The 22005-nt window shown below is 32.5% G+C and overlaps 1 protein-coding gene across 1 annotated transcript in view; it reads right to left on the bottom strand.

Annotated features, from left to right (window-relative positions):
• Positions 1-22005, bottom strand: part of LOC142321417 (putative ferric-chelate reductase 1 homolog) — a 237390-nt gene that overhangs the window by 30240 nt on the left and 185145 nt on the right. Inside the window, exons 3-7 of the mRNA XM_075359487.1 lie at positions 20100-20194; positions 19761-19893; positions 16580-16780; positions 2468-2572; positions 1097-1253 (exon numbers count right to left, since the gene is read on the bottom strand). Of these exons, the coding sequence (XP_075215602.1) occupies positions 1097-1253; positions 2468-2572; positions 16580-16780; positions 19761-19893; positions 20100-20194 (691 nt within the window). The remainder of the gene's footprint in view (positions 1-1096; positions 1254-2467; positions 2573-16579; positions 16781-19760; positions 19894-20099; positions 20195-22005) is intronic.

The following is a 22005-nucleotide window of genomic DNA, read 5'->3' as shown; positions in this document are numbered from 1 at the left end:
GTATGCTTATATGAACTTTTTTCATTATTTTGATGAGAAATATTCATCTAAGAATACGTCTCTATAATTATATACACAGCTTCCCATCTGCTACGACTTGTTGACATCATATAGTATTGGTAAATCAGTGATGTCCTTAAATAGCTTAATATGATAGTGATTACCTGAGGAGTGTTTAGGTACTATTTCTTATTTACAGGGTTGTTAAAAAGGCCAGTTAAAGTCTTAGGTATCTACAGGGTTGATTGACCACCTAATTCACATATGTTTTAATCTAATTTAAAATCGAGGGCCACGAAAAACATAATATAAGACATAGTAAATAAAAATTAAAAGTTATAAACAAAAAGCTTAATACTCAGAACTTTTCAGATGATAATCCTAAAGTTTAAAAGCACTGCAATATTTTTAATACATTGTTTAACAAGTGTGTACTCTTTGCACAATAGCAAAATTCAATTTAAAATAAATAATAATAACAACAGAATTGAGTGAAATTCTAAGATTAAATTTGTGGATCAAAACTTAAGATTTCAGGTTCACAGTCAAAATATTCATGCCATTATGTAAAACAACAAGGAAACTATAATAAAGAATTATAATCTCCTCAAAGTACTCAATCACCAGAACTAATTGTTTATCACTTAACTAGAAAAAAGGCTGGAAAAATGTTACATGATTTATTTTTTTTTACACGTGATTTTGTTAAATGTTTTTGTCAATTGTAACTAAATATCGTTCATGAATAATTTAGCGTACTGACAACACTTTTAAAACGAAAAGCTTCTTGAATTGTAATTTTCTAACACAGCTCTAACCCCAATGTTTATCTTTTTTATCCCCAAAAACAAATATAATTTTGGATTAAACGCTCGTATCAAGAAGTATAAATCATTTGAACGAATGAATTGTTCGAGAAGTTTAAACCGATCGAACGAATGAATCGTTCGTGCGCTTCGTTCAAAATAAAAATATGAGCACATTTAGCAAACCAACTCGCCATGTTGTTTTATTGGAGAGATAAATAATACAAGAATTTAAAAATTATCCAATTTTATTATTTTCAGTTACACTGAGTGAATTATTTGATACTTACGTTTGAGACTGCTTCCAGCAGCTAGAAGAAGATAGTATGGATTGTTCTCAAGATCAAATGTTATGTCATTAAGAGTATTTAATGAATCATGAAGGATTCTACAATATATATAACCATCAGCATACGAACCAGTAACTAATGAAAAACCGGTTTGTTCCTAGAAATAAAAATAAATTATTTTGTTTAAGTTTGCAACATCTAATTATTCTATTACAAGTGGTAATTAAAAACGTATTTTAGCTGATTTGCAGGACAAATATTCTACAAGAATATTTAAGGTATGTAGATCAGATATCATTAATTATATTAATTAAGTTTATCAATTAATTAAACTATTTCTTGTTGCATAAAATAACAAATTCATAAGGTTATTTGCCCAAAGTCAGGTCCCTTGTACCTACTCTGTCCTTCTTTTAATTTCTGTTAAACTTTTAATCTTAGTAGATCCCAATTCCTTTTAGAAGTAAAGATTGAGATTAATTTGTTTGTTTGCACCTTCAACTGATCCTGATAGTATTATTTTAACTTGTACTATTCCTCTTTTGATATCACTGTCAATTTCTTTCTTTTCTACTCAAAATTGTTCTTATTAAGCTTCTACTTTTATATTAATACTTGTTATTTTGTATTTATTTTTTACTCAGTTTAATCTTGTTTTCCTTTTACTTTGAATTCATCCTTTTACATCTAAACAAAAAAAGTACATACCAAACACATCTCATAAGATGTTTCATCAAGTCTAAATCTATCTTACTACATTATAACTGTTTATATTAAATGCTTCCTTAGTGTTTCTGTTCTATTTTAATATTGCAGTCTGTTAATATAATACCTAAGTATCTGTTCTGTTTTAGTTGTTAAATTCTTCCTTTTTTCTGTAGACATTCATTACCTTATTAACTCCTATTCTCATTAATTTTGTTTTCTTAAAATTTATTTTCATTCTATATTCTATTAACATCTTCTAATTTTGAAATCATAAGTTAAAAATATCATGCTTTATCTCTTTCAAATGGCATACCATCCTTATTCATACGTTTTTTCTTCCTTTAACCAATCCTTTCATCCTGTAGTAGGATATTTTTGATCATATCTTAAATGTACACACTTAAAATGGTTAGGTATAGATAGCACCCTTGTTTTATTCCTCTTTCTAGGTTAAACTACTCAATTTGTTCTGAGAAATTTAATGTTACTGTGAAGATAGAACATTAAATTTCTAATTCTCTTTACTTTATAAAATCATTGTGGTAATGAGAGCAAAATCTAAGAATTATTTTATTAGTAACATTAAATTATGGGTGGAATAATTCATTTAGAAACTATAAATCACTTTTGAAAAAAATTACATAAAATGTGTGATACACTTACGTAATATTCTCTCATGTTCTTTTTTGCATTGGCAACATTCCAAGATCTATAGGCTTTAACACCATTTGCTCCATCATGAATACATTCAACAACATTGTCAGCACCCTTAAAAGAAAAAAAATAGTTAAAAATAAAATGAAATAACTGTTGAAACATATAATAAAATATTATTAGTAGGCCAATATAACTCTGTAGTCCACATTGTTTATTCTAAATGCATCGTTACTCTGAATTAGAAATAAATTATAAAAAAAGCTTAATAAAATAAATCAAAGTACATTAAAAATCATTGAGCACATAATTTTTTTGTCAGTTTTAACTTCAGTTAATTTAAATGTAATATGTTATAAAATAAATATTTTATTTAAATACCAGTTATAATTCAAAAGAAAATATTTTTTCATTATTAACAAAAAAATGTTGCAATAATATTTTACACTACTGAAAGATGTGAATCGAATGATACAAAAGTCAATTCAAAAGTCAAATCATTGTGTGATGCGCGCGCGTGCGCGCACAGAGAGAGAGATTTTATTTATGCTTTAACCAGCAATTATTTATTTAAAATTTAATCATTACAATAAAATACTTCTTCAAATATCTTCTTTCTTTTAAAAACTCTATTTTCATATAAGTGTTTTCAAAACTTAAAAAAAATTCCTGTATCTTTCCAGCTGGTCAACAAAAAAAATAATAATTTGGAACTGAGATAAAAGTAGGTGAATTAAAATGTATTTTTATGCTGAATCTTAAAATGAAATCATTTTTTCTTCATCATCCTCAGATTTTTAGTTATGATCCTTTAAAATATTGAGGAACTTGTTTAATAGAATATAAAAATAATAATAATAATTACTATTAAAATTCATACCTTTATTTTGCAGACATATATGATTATATTAATTTTGTTTTTCTTATTTTCCTTTTATGTTTGGTGAAGTCTTCTCTTTTAGGTAGATTTCATAAGAAAGCTATCTATTGTAATGGGTATCATAATTTGACTTCTAGAAAATTTTGACATATCTTGGCGTTTCACATCCCCCAGACCCCACCGTCATTTTAAAAGTAATATATATAATATCGCTATAACCTTTTTATTAAGTAAAATACTGAACTCGTTTAAAGTTCCTCTATTCTTTGGATAAGGGCCTAAAACCTATGTAAGTAAAGTCTTTTGATATCACTAACCATTCGCCCAAGGGGGTGGAAAAAATGGGGTTTTGAGGGCAAAAAATCATAACTCCCTTAATAGGCATATTATCGAATCGATTTAAAGTGGTCGTTAGTTCTCTAAACATTAGCTAAAACTTTTGTCTTATACAATTTTTGATATGATCAACCCTTACAGCAAGGGATGACCAAAATGTTGCTGGAACATGTGAAAATTTTTTCACGTACAACCATTGTCATATTGAGTAAATTTGAAGTTTTTCTTGACTTTAAGGTGTAAATCTTTTTTATCCTGTACTTAGCACCAGTGAAATCTACCTCTGCCTTCCAGGGTGCCGAAAGGAATTTTTTATAATCCAGCAGCAGTCACTCACCATAGATTCATCCCATCTGCCTTGGTAACATTATTCCATGTGCAATATATCGTGTTGGAACCCTTCTCCTTGTTCGTCGCTTGATGTCACCCAAGTTTAAAGGAAAAAAGTCCAAATGAGAATGTAAAAAAATGAATTTTCAATGACATTCTGCTACCTAAATTTTTGTAATTCACTGAGTTCATTTATAAGCTGATCATAGTTTTCAGCTTTTGTGTTTCCAAGAGAATCAGTTATAACATCTCTGAATGACTTCCATGCTGCTAGTTCTTTAGGATTCAGTTTGCTGTCAAATATATTTTCACGAATTAATTTTATGTGTGGCCCAATGATTATTCCCTCTTTTAATTTGACTTCACTTAATTGTGATAAACCCCAACTAAGCCATCTCCATCTTTATTTAATGCTTTTACAAAATTCTTCATCAGGCCTAGTTTTATGTGTAGTGCTGGTAAAATAATACGTTTTAAAATAATCTGTTTCGACAAGGGGAATAGTGACAACATTTTCCTTTCCTGGGGTAAACTGATTTCTTTTGGCCAGTCTTTAACTGTGTAGTATTTATCTGTAGCCCGACTATCCTACAAACACAAGAAATACATATATTTTGTAAGGCCACTCTGGAGTCTGAGAAGAAGCCCTATCTATCGCTTTCAAGTCAGCCATGAGTGTCCATCATACTTAATAACTTTTACAATTTTTGACATACTTTCATATATTTCTTTCATTCCTACAGCATGTCCTACCAGTTTAGAAGGAAACTTATTAGAATTATGCAAAGTCACTGCCTTTAAGCTTCTTTTTGATGAGTCTATAAATAAACTAATCTTGAATATCATATTCAATGTTCAGTTCAAACATTAGCCCCCTAACATTATGGCAGGAACAACTTAAACCATCTTTTCTAAAGTATTTCAGTAATCTTCATTTTGATTTCTATACTGAAATTTTAGTATCTTTGTTTAATAAATTCCATTCTTTAAGATGTGAACCTAGGAGTTCTGCATGTTGTTTCAATAAATACAAGTTATGAATTAGCTTGCTCAGTTCTGCTTGTGTGTTGAGGTGAGGTTCAGTATTTGATTCTTTTGGAACGTAATTAATATCTGTTAATGTTGAGGATTCATCGGTTAAGCCTTTGGGAATCAGAAATTTTTTTCCAAGAAGTTGGAGCAATTGGAATCAATAAATCAACACTATGAAGTACCGGCCTCACAGCTGAACAAACATTTGGGTATGTGATGCTGCTTTTATTGTTTGAATTGAAGCCAGTAGTATTTGTCAAGCAAAAATAGCAGTCAACATAATGGTTAGTAGGCTCTCACCAAATCATAGGCAAGCCAAAAGGCAATGGCTCTTTTTCCTTTTAAACATGGGGTTAGTTTAACATAGCACTTGTTGCTATGTTAGCTACTTGTAGCTACATGTGGAGCCCAGGATTTATTTTGGTCTCCCAAGGGACAGTTAAATTAATGTTTGTAAGCAGTTTGCAGAGGATTCAATAGTGGTTTTCGTTGACTTTTCATGGTGAATTCTCCACAAACATAACAAAAAATATTTGGAGAATTCTTACAAGCCCAATTTTTATTCATTGTAAAATTCAAAATGTTTTAATGAATGAAAGTAAACTGAAATATCAAAGAAATACTTAATTATAAAAATAATTCATTTTTAATTTTAAATACTTAATTACTTAAAATATCTAATAAAATTGCTTCACCATGGAGTGCTATAAAAGAGCACGCGCGCGTGCACACACCCACACCCACACATGCACACAGCTTAACAAATCTTGATTTTCAATAAAATAATAACAAAAATTGTTCTGTCACAAAACTTTTTCTCTAAATTTATGGCATCACTTATGAAACAATCTTTATAATATGTATACGATAAAACCACTACCATAACTAAAGAACACAGCACTCAACAGAAGAAAATTTCATCACGTTGAATTATTCATTACATGTCTGGCTTGACATGAAATGACATCATTTGACTGTTTTAGGTCTACAGTATGCATCACAACTTAAATAAGATGTAAATAAGCAAACATACAGATGTACAACTTATTTGTATTGCTTGTTCCTCAAATGATGGAACAAATAAATTTAAGGGATTGTAACTTTAGATTGTTACATGATGGGTTGTTTCACAATACATATTCATTTTCAGAATATAAAATACTATATAGAACACCCACTCCCTTTTCAGTTCCAAATTTTATGTTGACCAGTGTTATAAAAGAAAATCTTCTTGATTGCACAAAAGATGAATTAAAAATAATAGATAAGTGCATGTAGAGGTTTCAACACTTAAATACTGTTAGAAATAATAGATGATCATAGCAACATAATAATAAATAACTATTTGAAAAATTGATTAAAAGTATGTACTGTAACATTGCTATTTCAGCTACCGTGTAAAATAAACCAATATATAACAAAAAGAAATAACACAACCCGTGTGATAAATATTTAAGAATTCATTTGGGTAATACTGGGACTAAACTATTACTGATAAATAATAGTTCATAATTTCTACAAGTTTATAAATAACACTGTCAAACATGGAATTGTTAATGCACATTATAAACTTATTGTCCTAGTCCTTGTATTTTGTGAAATCTGATTTTATGATGTGCTGTTTCTATTTTTGGCTTAGTACTTTTTATTATGCCAAAAGATCTATTGTTAAAAAAAAATCTCCGACAATCAAAATTCTTTTCGAAAATACCACTAAGAATAGAAAGTTTCATAGGTACACAGGCTCACCACTCCACTCCAGTGAAGAACTGGCTACAGTCCAAGCTACCATGCACCATTATGGGACTAAGAATCAGGGAAGCTGACCCAATTCCCATGGTATTTCATCAAGGAAAAAGGATAATGGCAAAGAAAATAGGAGAGAAAAGAAGGGAATTCATTCATTCACGTTCATACATATCATCCTTATTCATCCTCTGAAGTAATACCTTACTGTGGTTCTGGAGGCTAAATAGACAAAAAAAGAGTATCATGGTAAGAATATCTCGGCTGGGGATAGATTACTGTATTGCTCAAGGGCAATATATGATAATGAATCGTACTGAAATGTAATGGTACTCTCTGGGTTAAATGTTAATAATTTTTATATTATCTCTAAAAAATTACAGTTTTTATTTAAAAAAATTGTGAAGACAAGATGTTTAAATTTTCTGATTTTTTCTGTTTGTGTAACTTAGATTGTTCCTCAAATGTACAATTGTAACATGAATAAATTGTGACATGAATAAAGCCTAGCAGTTGGTAACTTACCTTTTTCTAAGAAAGTGCCAAGTTTTAACTGAATAAAAAGAAACTTGTAACTTTTATTCTTAGCAGTTTTTAAGGGATTGTTAACTCAGGCCAAGGGTTTGCTAACTGTCAAGCTAGTCGTTAGTTTTATTCAAGCCATGGTGGAGTTTATGCATGTGTGGAAACAAAAGGAGTACACTGTTCACCAGGAAACATGTAATTGTAAAGAATTGTTAAGATTGGAGTTTGATAGTGTGGATTACTTAGCCGCTGAATTCTTAAATGAGACAGACACATCTGGAGGAGCTCTTTCTTGAAGAAAGCAAATTGAGATATTTCTATGTTTTGTTGTCGACCCAGGATTTCAGTCAGGAATTGCCAAAGATGTTGGTGTACACAGATCTATGGCTTGTAAAACTATAAGTTATGTATTGGATCGAATAATCAACAAATCTCATTAATGGAACCGCTTTCCAGCCACAGCAGCAGAAGTACATGAAGTGAAAGTTCTCTGGCAAAGACATTTTTGTTTAACGAATGTAATAGGTGCTCTAGACTGCACCCATGTGAAAATAACAAAACCCAATTTACATGGGGATGAGTATATAAATCAAAAGGGATATGTTAGTATTAATGTCTAGGGTACTTGTGACGCCCTTGAAAAATTTACGAGTGTGGGTGCATAATGGCCAGGAAGTGTTCATGATGCACGAATGTGGCACAGAAGCCCTGTTAGGCGTTTTGATGGTAGAGTTTGTCTACTTGGTGACTTTGGCTATGGAATATCTTCATGGTTAATAACACTGTTAAAACCATCTGCTAATGCAGCAGTGAAAAGTTTCAACTTACATTATTCTAGAGAAAGAGTCATTATTGAAAGGAGTTTTGTGCAGCTGAAAAAAAGGTTCCCAGTTTTGGGGAACTGTGTCCGCAATTCTTTGGAACAAGTGTCCAAGGTATGTTGCGTAGTCTTACACAACATTGCAAAATTTCTTAATGATGTTTTTGATGATGACAATAATGTCTTTCATGAGGAGGAAATTGAAGAATAGCAATGTGAAAATGCAGCCACAACTCTTTAAGGGACAACAGAAATGCCAAGAAATTATGTTGTTTTTGAATGAATGAAAAATGAACAGAAATATACTTATTTTTTAAAAAAATGTTTTATGTAACTGTATTAATTTAGATTTTATTGAATTGTATTGTTATTGTAATACATTTTTTCATATACAAATTAAAAAATAAACGTAAAATAAAAAAAATACAAAAATAAATACTCATGCGCACATCCATGTATGTTAGTGTATGCACAGTGACGACATGTATTCCTATAATTTGCAATTTTTATGTTGGTTTTTAAATTTTATTTTTTGTTTATTGATAGTGAGAAGGATTGGGTTTAAAGGAAATACTTTTGTTATATTACAAATTTCGGTATAGCTTTCTTATTCAGTTTGAGTAGGTACATCTGACGTTTTCTTAATACTTTCAAGTTTCATCTTGTTAATTTGCATTTGCTGCAGTAAAACAATTCGCTGAATCTGCGGTGTTGAAAGATCAGTCGTCTCATCACTTTCATAAGCCGAAATCTTTTTAGCACTTTTTCTTATTTTAGTTGCCAACTGGTTTGCATCATCGATAAGTCCTTCCGAATTGCTAAGAAGATCATCATCACTGTCCACATCTGTATTTATAGCAAAAGCAAGTGGCTTACATCCCGTTCCAACAGACAGACTTTAGAAAACAGCCTGGTACTTTAGAAAATACCAGATTATTATCTTTGCTGATAATTACATAAAATCCTTTTTCTCACTTTTTTAGTTTTATAGGCTTGTTGCCTGTTGTAGTTTTGTTGGTTTACTTTTTGACACAACTCTTCATATTGCTCAGGGATTTATTTAGTTGTACAGTTGTCACTTCCTTACCAACAGCTGATGAAAACTCTTCACTTATAGTTTTTCAAGCTTCTTTTTTGATTTTAACTGATGTCGGAGTCTTGGATTTTTCAATTATTACTGGATGTTCTCTTAAAAGTTTAATAAATAGTGACTTGTCTAAATACTTCTCACTGCCATAGTTTTCATCACTAGATGTGACTTTTCTCCTACTAAGATCAAATAACAAATAAAATAGCCAAAGCATGTTGTGCAATCCAGATGAGTACGAGGCGATATTATGAGCCGGTCATCAAATTGTCATGTACAAATAACAGAAAGGGGAGTGGGAACAGATAAGTTACGACATGAAAGCCAAAAACCCAGCTGTAGATAAGCTTAGCAAATGCTAATCCAAGAAATTTCTTAAGTTTTCCTCTCACTTTTTCCTGTTTAGCCTGCGGTAACTACCGTTTAGATAATACTTCAGAGGATGATATGTATGAGTGTAGTCTTGTACATTCTCAGTTTGACTATTCCTGAGATGTGTGGTTAATTGAAACCCAACCACCAAAGAACACCGGTATCCATGATCTAGTATTCAAATCCGTGTAAAAATAACTGGCTTTACTAGGACTTGAACGCTGGAACTCTTGGCTTCCAAATCAGCTGATTTGGGAAGATGCGCTCACCACTAGACCAACCCGGTGGGTTTCTTAAGTTTTCCTGAATACTTCTAAACTAACTTCTTTCTAGCTTGAACCAGTGTTTTTTTATTCAACTGAATTTGAGAAAAAGCTAAAACTATATATGTTAGATGTTAATTCGTAGTTGCTAGGTTTTATTCACTTCACCAAATTTTATGACAGCCAAATACAAGTAATGAAAATTATTTCATTATTATTTGATGAAACTTAAAAATTATGAACTCATATTTGTGATCCTACAGTTTACTAACCTATCTTACAGTTTTCCATAACTTAAAATGTCATGTAAATTTTTTTTTTAAGTAGTATGAAAATACTAACAGTAGACTGCATAAAGTTTAATTCTTATACAGAAAATCTTTTAATCCATTACTGAACATAGCAAACAACTGAATTTCTTTTCAGATATTATGAAAAATATTTACCTATTGTAGATCTAATTCAATGCATTTATTATTTTAAACATGTTTACTTTATTTGATTGTATCTTTTCTCAGTAAAGTGAATAAACTTCTAAGTGTTATAATTAAACTGTGCCTTAACCTAACTGTAACTTTAAAGATTACAATAAAGGTAAAATATATTACTTCTGTTAATTCTGCATTTATAACGTATTAATAAAGATAAAAAAAAACTATGTTTTTGACATTGTACAGTTTGAATGAAGATTGTTTACAATCATCTATCTTATCTATATATTATCTATTTTTTTTGCACTTTATAATCCCTTACACTTAGTTTTCTTTTTTACATGCCACTGCTTTTAAGTGCTTCTTTTTGCACTTTTATTATCACAGTACATATTTCTGAAAATTAAATACCTTCACTTGTTATTATATTAAATTGCAATCTTGTTTATTTATTTATTTATTTAATGCAGGACAATAATAACCTTCTATTTACTATTAAAAAAATAAATAATAAAGTTTAGGGCAAAGTGCACCAAAGTTTAGTGTATCAAAAATATAATTACAAATCAAAAAAACACTTAACGTAGTTAAAAAAGAAATGAAAAAAATATTTTATGTAATCCACTCAGTTCCAAGTATATATATATATATTCAAGTAACCACACACTTGTCCACAAATGTACATTATTATTATGTCTTTCCTATTTAGAAAATAATATATATATTTATTTCGTTTAGGTTATAATTTACTGCATCCATGAATGCCTAATTGTGTGTATATTATTATCTTTTGTCATATACTGTTAATGTGATGTAATCTGTCATTGAGGTCTCTGTCTCCAGACAAGCATTACAATTTGCCAAAATGTTTCTAAATTTTAATCATGTGTAATTATTAAAAAAAAAAAAAAATCAATTTGCATAATCCAATGTTGTAACCGTCTGATGTGATTCATTATTCACTGATATTGTTCGTCATATTTGGCTTACAAGATGAAAAAAAAAATATCTTGAATAGATTAATTAAATAATCTCATAATTCTTTAATAAGTAAATAATTTAGTAAGTAATAATTTTTGTTATATTCTAATTTTATATCAAACTTCAGTAAAAAAAAACACTCTGAGAGTACAGCATGACAAAAAAAGTCAGTGCAGTATTAACTGCAGTTGGTGCACTGGTAAATCATACAATTACAACCCCCATGAAGGTTCACGAGAATACCAAAGCTCAAATATATGTCACCAAACATAATATCCACCAAAATAATTATCATAACACAAATTGTAGTCATGCAGGAAATGTATAAATGATATATTATTTTAAACTTATTAAAATATCAACTATAATTAAAATAAAAACAATTCAGCTAGAAATGTTAACTTACTTGTTTTTTGCCCAATATCTATAGCAGAATCTTCAGTTTTAAAGCTTTTTATTAGAATTAAAACACTATTAAAATATAGTTTTAAAAAATGTGTTCAACAAATTCATTGTCATCAGCTAAACATTGAAAACAAGAGATGAATATTAAAAATTAAAAACACGACTGCCAAAAAAAAAAACTATTGGTGAAAAACATTGCTATTTAATACAGGATTATTAAAGAATGTGATTGTCATACATCTTGTTACCACATATATTCTTAATCTAATATCGGCGGGAACACGGTAGCAACGATGTGAGCTGGCGAACAGTATACGTATGCGCTGATACAAACGTCACTCTCACCACACAGATGACCGCGCAGTTCTCCCACCATAGCGGCGCTGTAGCTCCACCATTCCCAGGCTCCAATAAAAGAGCGTGCACGAGAGTGAATTTTCAATTCATCGTCGACCACCACCTGGAGAATACCAAAAAGAAGAAGATGGAAGAAGACTAAAGAAATTCCCTGGCCGGCTCAACGTGGAACCTCCCGACGGATGCCAACATCCCCGCCGGAGCAGCAGGCCTGGCCGGCCCGCCGAGGGAGCCGCTAGACGCGGACGCTACCTTCCCGCTCCAGCTCGCCGGGCTTCAACCGCCCTGGCCGGCGGACTTAGCAGCACTAGCCGGCCCAGCGTGGGATAGCTCAGGGAGAACCGCCTCGACCGCGCCGGCGAAGGACGACCGATGCCCACCCGACACTGCGGGGCTCTGGGGGCCACCACTGCCACGCTGTAGTGGGGACCCAACTGCCGCTGAGGGAAAAGCCGGTCTGACTTCAATGGACGAGCCGAAACTCCCCGACTTCGCCGGAGATGAGCCTCCGGACCCAACAGCTCTTCTCAGAGCTAACGCAAAAAACGGTCCTTTTCAGGGCCACCACAAGGTTATGAATTACGAACCGCCGAAGCCATTCTTCATTCTTTAGAATTACGAAACAACAGCCCTTCTCAGAGCTACCATAAGGTTATTAATTACAACGAGCTGTCGAAGCCAATCTACGACCAAAACGGTCCTTTTCAGGGCAACCATAAGGTTAATTGGTTAGCTGGCATCTCTCCCGCCACCACCCCATTCGGTCGCCCTAGAGCATAGACCAAATGTCCGTGCCAAAAAACGGCTACTGTGCCTCAAAAACAGATTTCGTATCCTAAATGCTGCTAATGAGCTCCTAACTAGCGTGAGCGGTTAAGCAGAGTGCCGTACAGCACTCGCTTAAGTGTCCTTACCACTCACTTGTCCACATTAAAACTAAATCGGGGAGGCGCACTCCTTGTTACAATTAAAACTATATAGTTTTAATTGTAACCATAAGGTTATTTGGTTAACTGGCATTTCTCCCACCACCACCCCATTCGGTCGCCCTAGAGCATAGACCAAATGTTCCGTGCCAAGAACGGCTACTGAGCCTCAAAACGGTTTAGCGACCCAAATCCTAAAAGCTCCTAGTGAGCTACCTAACGTGCGTGAGCGAATCAAGCGGGGCGCCATATAGCACCCGCTGAAGTGTCCCAATCGCTCACTTGTCAAACATAAAACTAGATCGGGGAGGCGCACCCCTTGTACAACTTATTACTAACGTCAATAGATTAAAAGACAGCAATTTTGGCTGCCACGCCTCGGTCGCTGTATGCCAGCTAGTGCCTGTCCACCATTTAACAGCGCTTGGAGCTGATTTGGCTGGTGGCCAGCCCTATTTCCAAGGTTGGTTTCCAGCAGCAGAGCTATAGGAGTCCAATCGCATTTTACACATTTTCCCTTACATTTACTGATGACGGTTGAACATAGCAACCTCATCAAGGAACTCCCACACGGTCCGACAGTGCGGCTCTCGCCACACTGCCTCGCCGCTGTGAGCGGCCAGGTTTCCCCCTGACCTCTAAGTTCCAGGGTGGCTCGGTCTCTGGCCCCCCCAAGGGCCGGGCAGTCGTACATCATATGTACATTAGACTGGACCTCCCAGCAGACACACAATTCATCAGCCACCAGGCGAAACCGAAACAGATATTGGTTCAGATTCACATGGTTGGTGAGCACCTGGGCATCCGACGCCCTTAAAAAGGAACTCGAGGCATACCATCCCCCCAAATCCTGTATAAAATTATACAAGGATCTACCCTTTGTCGTGGTGTGCCATTCAAGCTGCCATGCCTCCATCGCAAGGCTTTGTAGCCTTTTCCGCAGACGGGAGATGGGCAACTGGACGAAATTTTGCTCCGGTGCATTGTGATCACCGTTCCGCTCCGGTTCTAGCACGGCTCGAAACCGCATCCCAAATGCCTCGGCCTCCCGACCTCTTCGCAACTTCCACATGGCTGCCCGAATTTTCACCACTAAATCGATTGGGAGAGCCTTTCCCAATACAGTAGTAGCTTCGTAGGAGGTTGTTTTAAATACACCAGTGCATACTATCATGGCTCTGCGCTGGGCACTCCTTAAATTTTGAAGTAGTGCTCTATTCCTGTCCAACCTATGCGCCCAAACCGGCGCCGCGTATCATACTTTCAAAGACGCCTCGGTACACCAAGTACATTTGGCGGCCCGACAGCCCGTAGTCTTTCCGAGCAATCCTTCTAAGCTTGTGCATCACAGAGACAGCGTCCGCCGCAACTTGCTTAATATGGTTACTAAACAGCAACTTATCATCAAACAAAACACCTAGGTACTTATGAACCCTTACTCGGCTGATTACACAGCCTTTGTATTTAATGTGGGGGTTACGACTGCATGATAATTTGTCTGCGCCCTTTAGAAGCATAAACTTCGTTTTGGGCACAGAAATTTTTAAATTTTGCATGTCCATCCAGCCTTCGGCGGTTGACAAGGCCGCCTGCGCTCTGCTTTCTAGCTGTGGTCGTCAATCTCCACGAACTAAAAGGAGACAGTCATCGGCGAAAGCCTGGGCCGTGACTCCTTCTGGGAAAGTCAATCCCAGAAATCCGTCGAACACCAGGTTCCACAGCAGGGGGCCGAGAACGGAACCCTGCGGGCTTCCCCTGGTGACGGATTTTTCCACAACTAGGTGCGCATCTTTAAACAGAGCCGTTCGGTTAGACAAGTAGTCTCTTACCACGGCCTGTGTGGCTTCGGGAACATTGCGGCGTTCCAAAGCATAGAGGACAGAACTCCAACCCAAGGAAGAAAATGCTGCCTCTATATCAATAAAAATAGCCAAAACATATTTGCAGTCGGCGCTTTCCACCTCGGCAAGAGCATTTAAGATGCTAACCATAAGGTTAGTAAGTGCCACGTCGAAGCCATTCAGTGACATTTTAAATTGGTTCAGTCACTGAGCTGCTTATGTACATAATTACACACACGTCCGCACACACATACACACACACACACACACACACACACACATACACAAACACACACACACACACACGTGTGTGTGTGTGTGTGTGTGTGTGTGTGTGTGTGTGTGTGTGTGTGTGTGTGTGTGTGTGTGTGTGTGTGTGTGTACCCTAAATACATTAGTCCTTTTTGGGCAGTTGGGTAATAAGGTCCATTTCAGAATCTATCAAATAATTTTTGCTCTGGTTCCATTGTGATTTTGTATTGTACAAGCAAATACCCCATTTAAATCTTGAAAATCAGAAGATTGGTTGCAAAGATATAACAACATTTCTGAATAACCGTGATCTGTTAGTTCAAGAGTCTATTTGATGGATGCAAAAGTTAGCCTTCAACTTACTAAAAAATACCCCATTGGAATTTTGAAAATGATTTTTTGCAGAGATATTACAAGAGCAGCCTATTGTACTTCCCAAAGCAGCACCTCATTTGTTACCAGTTGCTGGTGATGATTGGTCTAACCTCGCATGAGGTGCTCGTATCACGTCACCACTCGTCTCACAAGCAGTTCCCAAGGGAAGCCGATTATTATTAAGCAAAGATTTTTTAAATTTATTTAACATTATTTTACGTAATGTAATTTTAATTCTATTATATTTGTAATATCATTTGATTGATTCAAATCGGTCAGTTCAAACCCAGCTCACACAGTGATAGAGGCTCACAGTTCACAGTTCATTAATTCAATTCATTGAAGTTTGTGCTTTAACCGGTTAATCTTCACTACTACATGCATATATATAATATTTTTCAGCCTCCACAAAGTACTGAATTAGAAAACCTTTACTTTACTCTTACCTCTTACCTTTATTTTTTTTATATTCATCAAAACGTTTTCAGGCCCAAGCCCATCTTCAGTGATATGTTTTATTTTAATAAATTCTTCTTCGTGTACATTTACATATTAATTTTAGCCTTTTTACATTTTATTTTGCAAAAATTGTGTGTTAATAAAATCTAAAACATTTTTAAAATTTCAGAACAAATATTTGTTCAGTCAAGAGAATGAAAAAGTATTGCAATAACTATTAATTTATCAATATCTTATCATCATTGTATGTCAACTTCAACAATTTTAATAAGAATGTCCCAATCAAATTCTTTATATATAAAGCCTATGACACTCCTGGTAATGTAAGGATTCCAACCCGACATCATACATATCTAAATCAGTTCAGTCGAAGAGCTGCTAGGGTGGAAGAAACATACACCCTAAGTACATTACACTTCTTTATTGGCAGTCGTGTAAAAAAACATTTTTCTTTAAAATAATTTAAGTAATATATCTAAGTATATATTTTTAAAACTAATATTTTTTTAAGAGTTTTAAATTTTTTTTTATTATTGAGAATGATGCATGTGTTGAAAAGTATATCTCAACCATAATTTAATAAGGTTTTTATTTACAAAATCTAAAAAAAAAAAAAAATTCTGCCGTAGATGATGAATAAAAAATAGGTCAAATATTTAGCTGAGTTTACGTATGAACTAATAATATTAACTTATTTATTTACCATAAGTTGATCATCTGAAAGTGCAAAAGCCACATATTCACTTTGCTTTGCTATCATATCAAATTGATATTTTAGTCCTAATGGTCTAACAGAAACAGCTGTTGTGCAGTTGCGTACAGAAATACAACCCTCAGGAAGACCTAAACAATTCTTTGTTTTTCCACAACCACTGTAGATATCTTGTTCTGCACTGAAAATTTCCTAAAACAATTTAAAATATGAATGAAATAGTTATCTGGGTATAATGGTTTTTTAAATATTCATTTCATTAAGTAAACTAAAAAAAATAAATTTGCAAAACAAAATAAATTTATAACTAAGAACCATTACAGGAAATATCGAAGATTTAAAAGAGCCTTTAAAAAAGATTTTTTTTATTTATGAATTTAAAAAATACAAGATTTTCATAGGTCAAACAATTTCAACATTAATAATTTCTCTAATCAAATTAATTATGAGTGGAAACAAATTCTAGACTGATTGTTAAATGCTGGTGATTCCTTTTGGGTGTCACTAATGGTTGCCTTTTTAATTTCATCTTTATTTCCAGTAACAAAAAGAGGTAGCAAAGAAAATATCCAGCAAACTAATTAAGGCTTAACTGTAATAATTTTGGCCAAAACCAGGTAGTGTTAAATACCTGTGAAACTGGGTAATCTCATTGTTAGGCAGTAAGATTCAACTAATGTAATACTAAAAGTTGAGACAATACTTCCTCATATACTTATTTGGTCAACAGTCATTGTTAAACATTAGTCAGAGAAACTTAAATTAGCAGTTTGTATGAATCCTTTGTACAAAATCTTCTTGATATTGAAATAAAATGATCAGATTTTGTTAAATCTATTTGGCCTTTTAAAATCTTGACTAGGGACTTGAATTTGTATTGGGATAACTATTGTTTTGTGTAAGTTTCATAACTGTTCATCGACTAGGACTCTATAAAAGAAAAAGGTAAATTGTAAGGCTTACTTATGTATATACAGATTAATGAATCTGTTCAGCTATTGGGAGGAACCTGAGGAAAATTTAGTTGCAGTACAATATATGTCAAATTCTCCAGACAGAATCCTCTGATGTGCTTGTCACGTAACAAACACTCAGACGTCAAAAAGATCATGAATCAGTTCTTATAGAGAGTCTACTGAATTTTTCCTCCATGTAGAGAAGCTGTGCTGGTCAAAGGGGGATCGAAATATCCCCTATAGTTGTGTGGCATTTATCTTCAGCCACTGTCAACTGACTTTGAACAGTACATTCTAAACATGTTACTATATTCTGCCTCTATATTACTATACTCATATTACCATATTATTACTCATATTACTGTTCATATTACTATATTGTTCTTCTCTTAACATATTTTGAATACTTGTCAGGTTCTGTGTAGCATCTTTCTTAATATTAATTTAAAATTTGATATGAACTCACATATTGTCATGTGTTCATTGAAAATAGCATCCCACTTTCCAATCTCAACCTAGCTCCATGCCATTAATACAGTACTTCATAACTTATGATAAGATTACTACCTTGAAGTTCATCACATATTCATATGATTTGTTGAACCAGTTAAAAAATATTTAAATTTACTGAAGTCAATTACAACCTGGAATGTTACCGAGTGATATTATATTGACTGTAAAATTGAAATTTTTTAAAAGTATCTGTAAAATCATGTTCAGATTATTTTATTAAAAGAAAAGGACAGATAAAAATTTTGAATAGTTTGAAAAAAGTGGAAAATTGAATCAATATGAAACATATAATTAAGAATTAACATAGGTGTTTGTACAAAAAAGATTATAGAAAAAAGGAACAAAAGACTGAATTGTATATGTAGTTTGAATGAATTTTATTATTTAATCTACTCTATGACAACCATAAACAGCCAACTGTTGTGTAATCTCATAATTTCATTAAATCATAAATCTCATAAATCATTTCACTCCCTTACTCGACAGCCATTTCATAAAAATTTTTAATAACAGCCACAACTTGAAACAAGATAATTTATTTATCAGAAATTATAAAAAAATTAAAATTCTTAAGTTGGGTCTTATAGGAAATCCTTTTTTTAAAGTTTCAATGTCATCTATATTCTAAATACAGTTTGATTTTCAATGAAAAAAATTTAAGTTTAAAAAATGTATGTTTTAAGTATGACTCCTACTAAACCGCTTGTTTTTTTTTGGAGGGAGCTTAAAATTTTACTTATTAAGTAATTATTTACTTCAATAAGTTGGTTTGATTTGGTGCAGTGTTATTCAGCAAAGCTAAAAAATTATAGTTTATTAAAAATAAATAAGGATACCATGATGATCTCTTGTCTCATGGAAGTAAAAAATCACAGCAAATCTAGAATATATAAAGCCAGATGTTTGTGCCAAATTAAAATTTTTTGGTCAACAGGTTTACTTGATTTGACGCAAAACTTGTTTTGAAATAATGTAAAATATCCCGCTAAATTCTGCTGATTTTAAACTTTGGAAACTTTAAACTTTTATCAAAGTTCAATGTTCCATCCATTATCCTTATATAAAAAGTAAAAACTTCAAAATGATAAAAACTAGTCTTTCCTCTTTATTAATTTTCTTCAAAATTTAATGCCATCAATGGTCCCGTGTATAGACGTTTTTGTGAGTTATTCTTTGAAGAATTTTGTTGAACCAGTCTTGAGATGGGTTAATCAAAATACAGGCCAGCATATGTATTTTAATATACCTTTAGGAAATTAATATAATTTTTTTGTGTTTTTTGGGGAAGGGAGTTTTGAAATATCAGTACCTGAAAAAACCCTGAAACCCAAACTTTTGAGCTATAGCTGGGAAAGTAAAAAATATGATGAAAGTTAATTACTTATAATGTAAATTTAATTTAGATTTTGCCATGCCTGACTGGTCTGGTATGGCATTTTCACATGTTCTAAAAATTGTCAATCAACTTATCCTCTGAATCAATACCTAATAGTGGTCCCAGAGGTTAAAAAAAATCTAAATTTAGTTTACTAAAATAAAAATCATTCATTCCTTATTTCTGTAAGTGCTAAATCTAATCAAGTAATATCTCCAGTCAGCTTTTATCTTTTTTACAGTTTTTCCAAATATTATGCATACTTAAAGTGTAATATCACATTTTTGACTCATAATTTAACCAACGAAAAAGTGTTAATATGTCTTACACTAAGAACTGGAGAGACCGGTGGAAAAGTAGTTGATATACCAGATGATGGTGCATCAGCAGATCGTTTTACATGAACAGGTGCTGATTCGATTCCAACCCAGAATGTTTGTTTATTCTTTACTACTGTTGCACTAAAACAAATAAAATTGATGTATTTTAAAATAAAGAAATACTTGAGACTGTAAAAATTTTCCTGTCATGCCTATTAGTAAAAAACAGATTGGTTAAGCCAACTGCCAGTTGAATATTTGTTATTTAAGCCATTAATATTTCTTATCGGTGCTTCATTTCACATAGCATATAAAGTAGTAAAACTAAATTTAAATTTAATACTTACAGAAATGTGACTGAACCATCGTAATCTGGAGGAGCTTCCCATTCCAGTTCAACAGAATTTCTCTTAGAATTGTTACTTTGTGTAGCAGCACTGCCCTAAAATTACATACATCGATAATTATAATCTTATTAAAAAGAATGAACATACTAGTAGTAACTTAAATGAAAATGTTAAGAACTGATTACGATATGTTATGCGTGTGCAGCGCATTAAAAAAGTAACTATACACATGATTATGTGTAGAAGGATTATATTCTGTGTGCTGCGAGTATGTTTTCTGCAAAGATTGGTAAACCTGTATTATATGTAGATTGTTTCTGTGTACCATTCATGCTGGTGACCTTCAGATGAAAAACTGAGTGTGCTAACCTTCTCGCTTCAGAGTACCAGTGTTAACTTAAGAACAGCAAATATTACTCAATGAATCCTTTTTTCCTTAAGCACTGTGAGTTCACACAGGCAGTGAAAGACCAGTTTTCCATCAGATTTCCAGATACATAGGTTCCTGATCAGCATAGTGTAAGACTGCTAATTATGAAATAAGATGTAATGAATAAGATTAAACCCGCCTCATTAGTTCAAATAGCTTTTTTTTATGGAATAAAATAGTAGAACTTGATTAAGTCAATGCATAACAAAAAATTATTTATTTTGTGTAAAAAAATGTGTCCCTGATAGTGTCATGTAACCTTGAAAATATTATTATTTAATTATATGATTATTGCTAATTATTTATTTACCTTATCAATGCAATAATTTCACAGTGTAATGGTGTAAATCACCTCTTTGTTGTTAATTTTTATATAAAAATCTTAAATGGTTATCTGTTTCACTTAAAAAAAACATTTCTGCAATGAAAAGTAAGAAAAACATGAAAGTTGTAAAAGTTTAAATAAGAATTTTAATTAGAAATTTCTAACCCAAGAAAATACTTCAATGCATTTTTTAGAATAAATTAAAGTGTCTTGAGAAGGATTTATTTTGTTTTTAATTACTGTGTAAAAAAAACAAGCTGGTACACAGATGAATAACACACTATGTGATTCCAGTCATAAGTTCTTAAATATATTAGATTAATTAAAATAGCCGTAATTTAATAAAAAAAAAGTAGTGCAGGTGCAATAAATGACATAGTGCTTCAATTTTAATTATCTTCCGGGAACCAATGAGTTCACAGCACGCTTAAGGGTACCTTAAGTTTATAAAGTTTAATAGTTTTATGACAGGTGGAAGGGGAAAATTCGCTAAAAGATAATTTCAATGTACTCGTATCTCAATCTGTTTTTTCTGAACACCAACCAAAAAAGATTTGAAGGAAATTTTATAAGTTTGAAAAGCTGTTTTGATAACACTTTTTAATAAAAGCTTTATTTTTGGATTTATAGTAAAAAAAAGCATTCCTCTTTCTAAAATTAATGGTGCTATTTTTATTGTGTAGACTTGTTGATAATAAAAAGAGTAAGAAAAAATGAACATATATTCCAATTTACTCTTTCTTTTTCTACAACTCCATTACATTCTCCTTTTTATTTTTTTTCAATATTAAACATTTTTTAATATGTATGTAGGTTAGATAAAATATGTAAAAAATTACAACAAATATGTCAATGTCATATACTTGAGAATAACCAGAATCTGAAAGTTTTACATAGATCGTAAGAAAATCTAGATCTCATAATATTTGAACTCCATGAACATTTACAAACCCAATAAAATTTTGCTAAAAACAACAGTCAGTGAAAAAATAAGAAATGTATCAGGTATTATTAGATTAGACACTTGAGGGGGTTTCCTAACATTTAAGATCTAACTTTTTTTCTGGTAGCAATAATGCTATCAGATACTCATCTAAAGAAGAGCTGAACTTTGAAAGTCCTTTACAAGAAACAGTTTTATTGATCTGAAA

Source organism: Lycorma delicatula, chromosome 3 (assembly GCF_047948215.1).
Source record: "Lycorma delicatula isolate Av1 chromosome 3, ASM4794821v1, whole genome shotgun sequence".
NCBI classification, from domain to species: Eukaryota; Metazoa; Arthropoda; class Insecta; order Hemiptera; family Fulgoridae; genus Lycorma; species Lycorma delicatula.
This window is presented reverse-complemented; position numbering and strand designations above follow the sequence as displayed.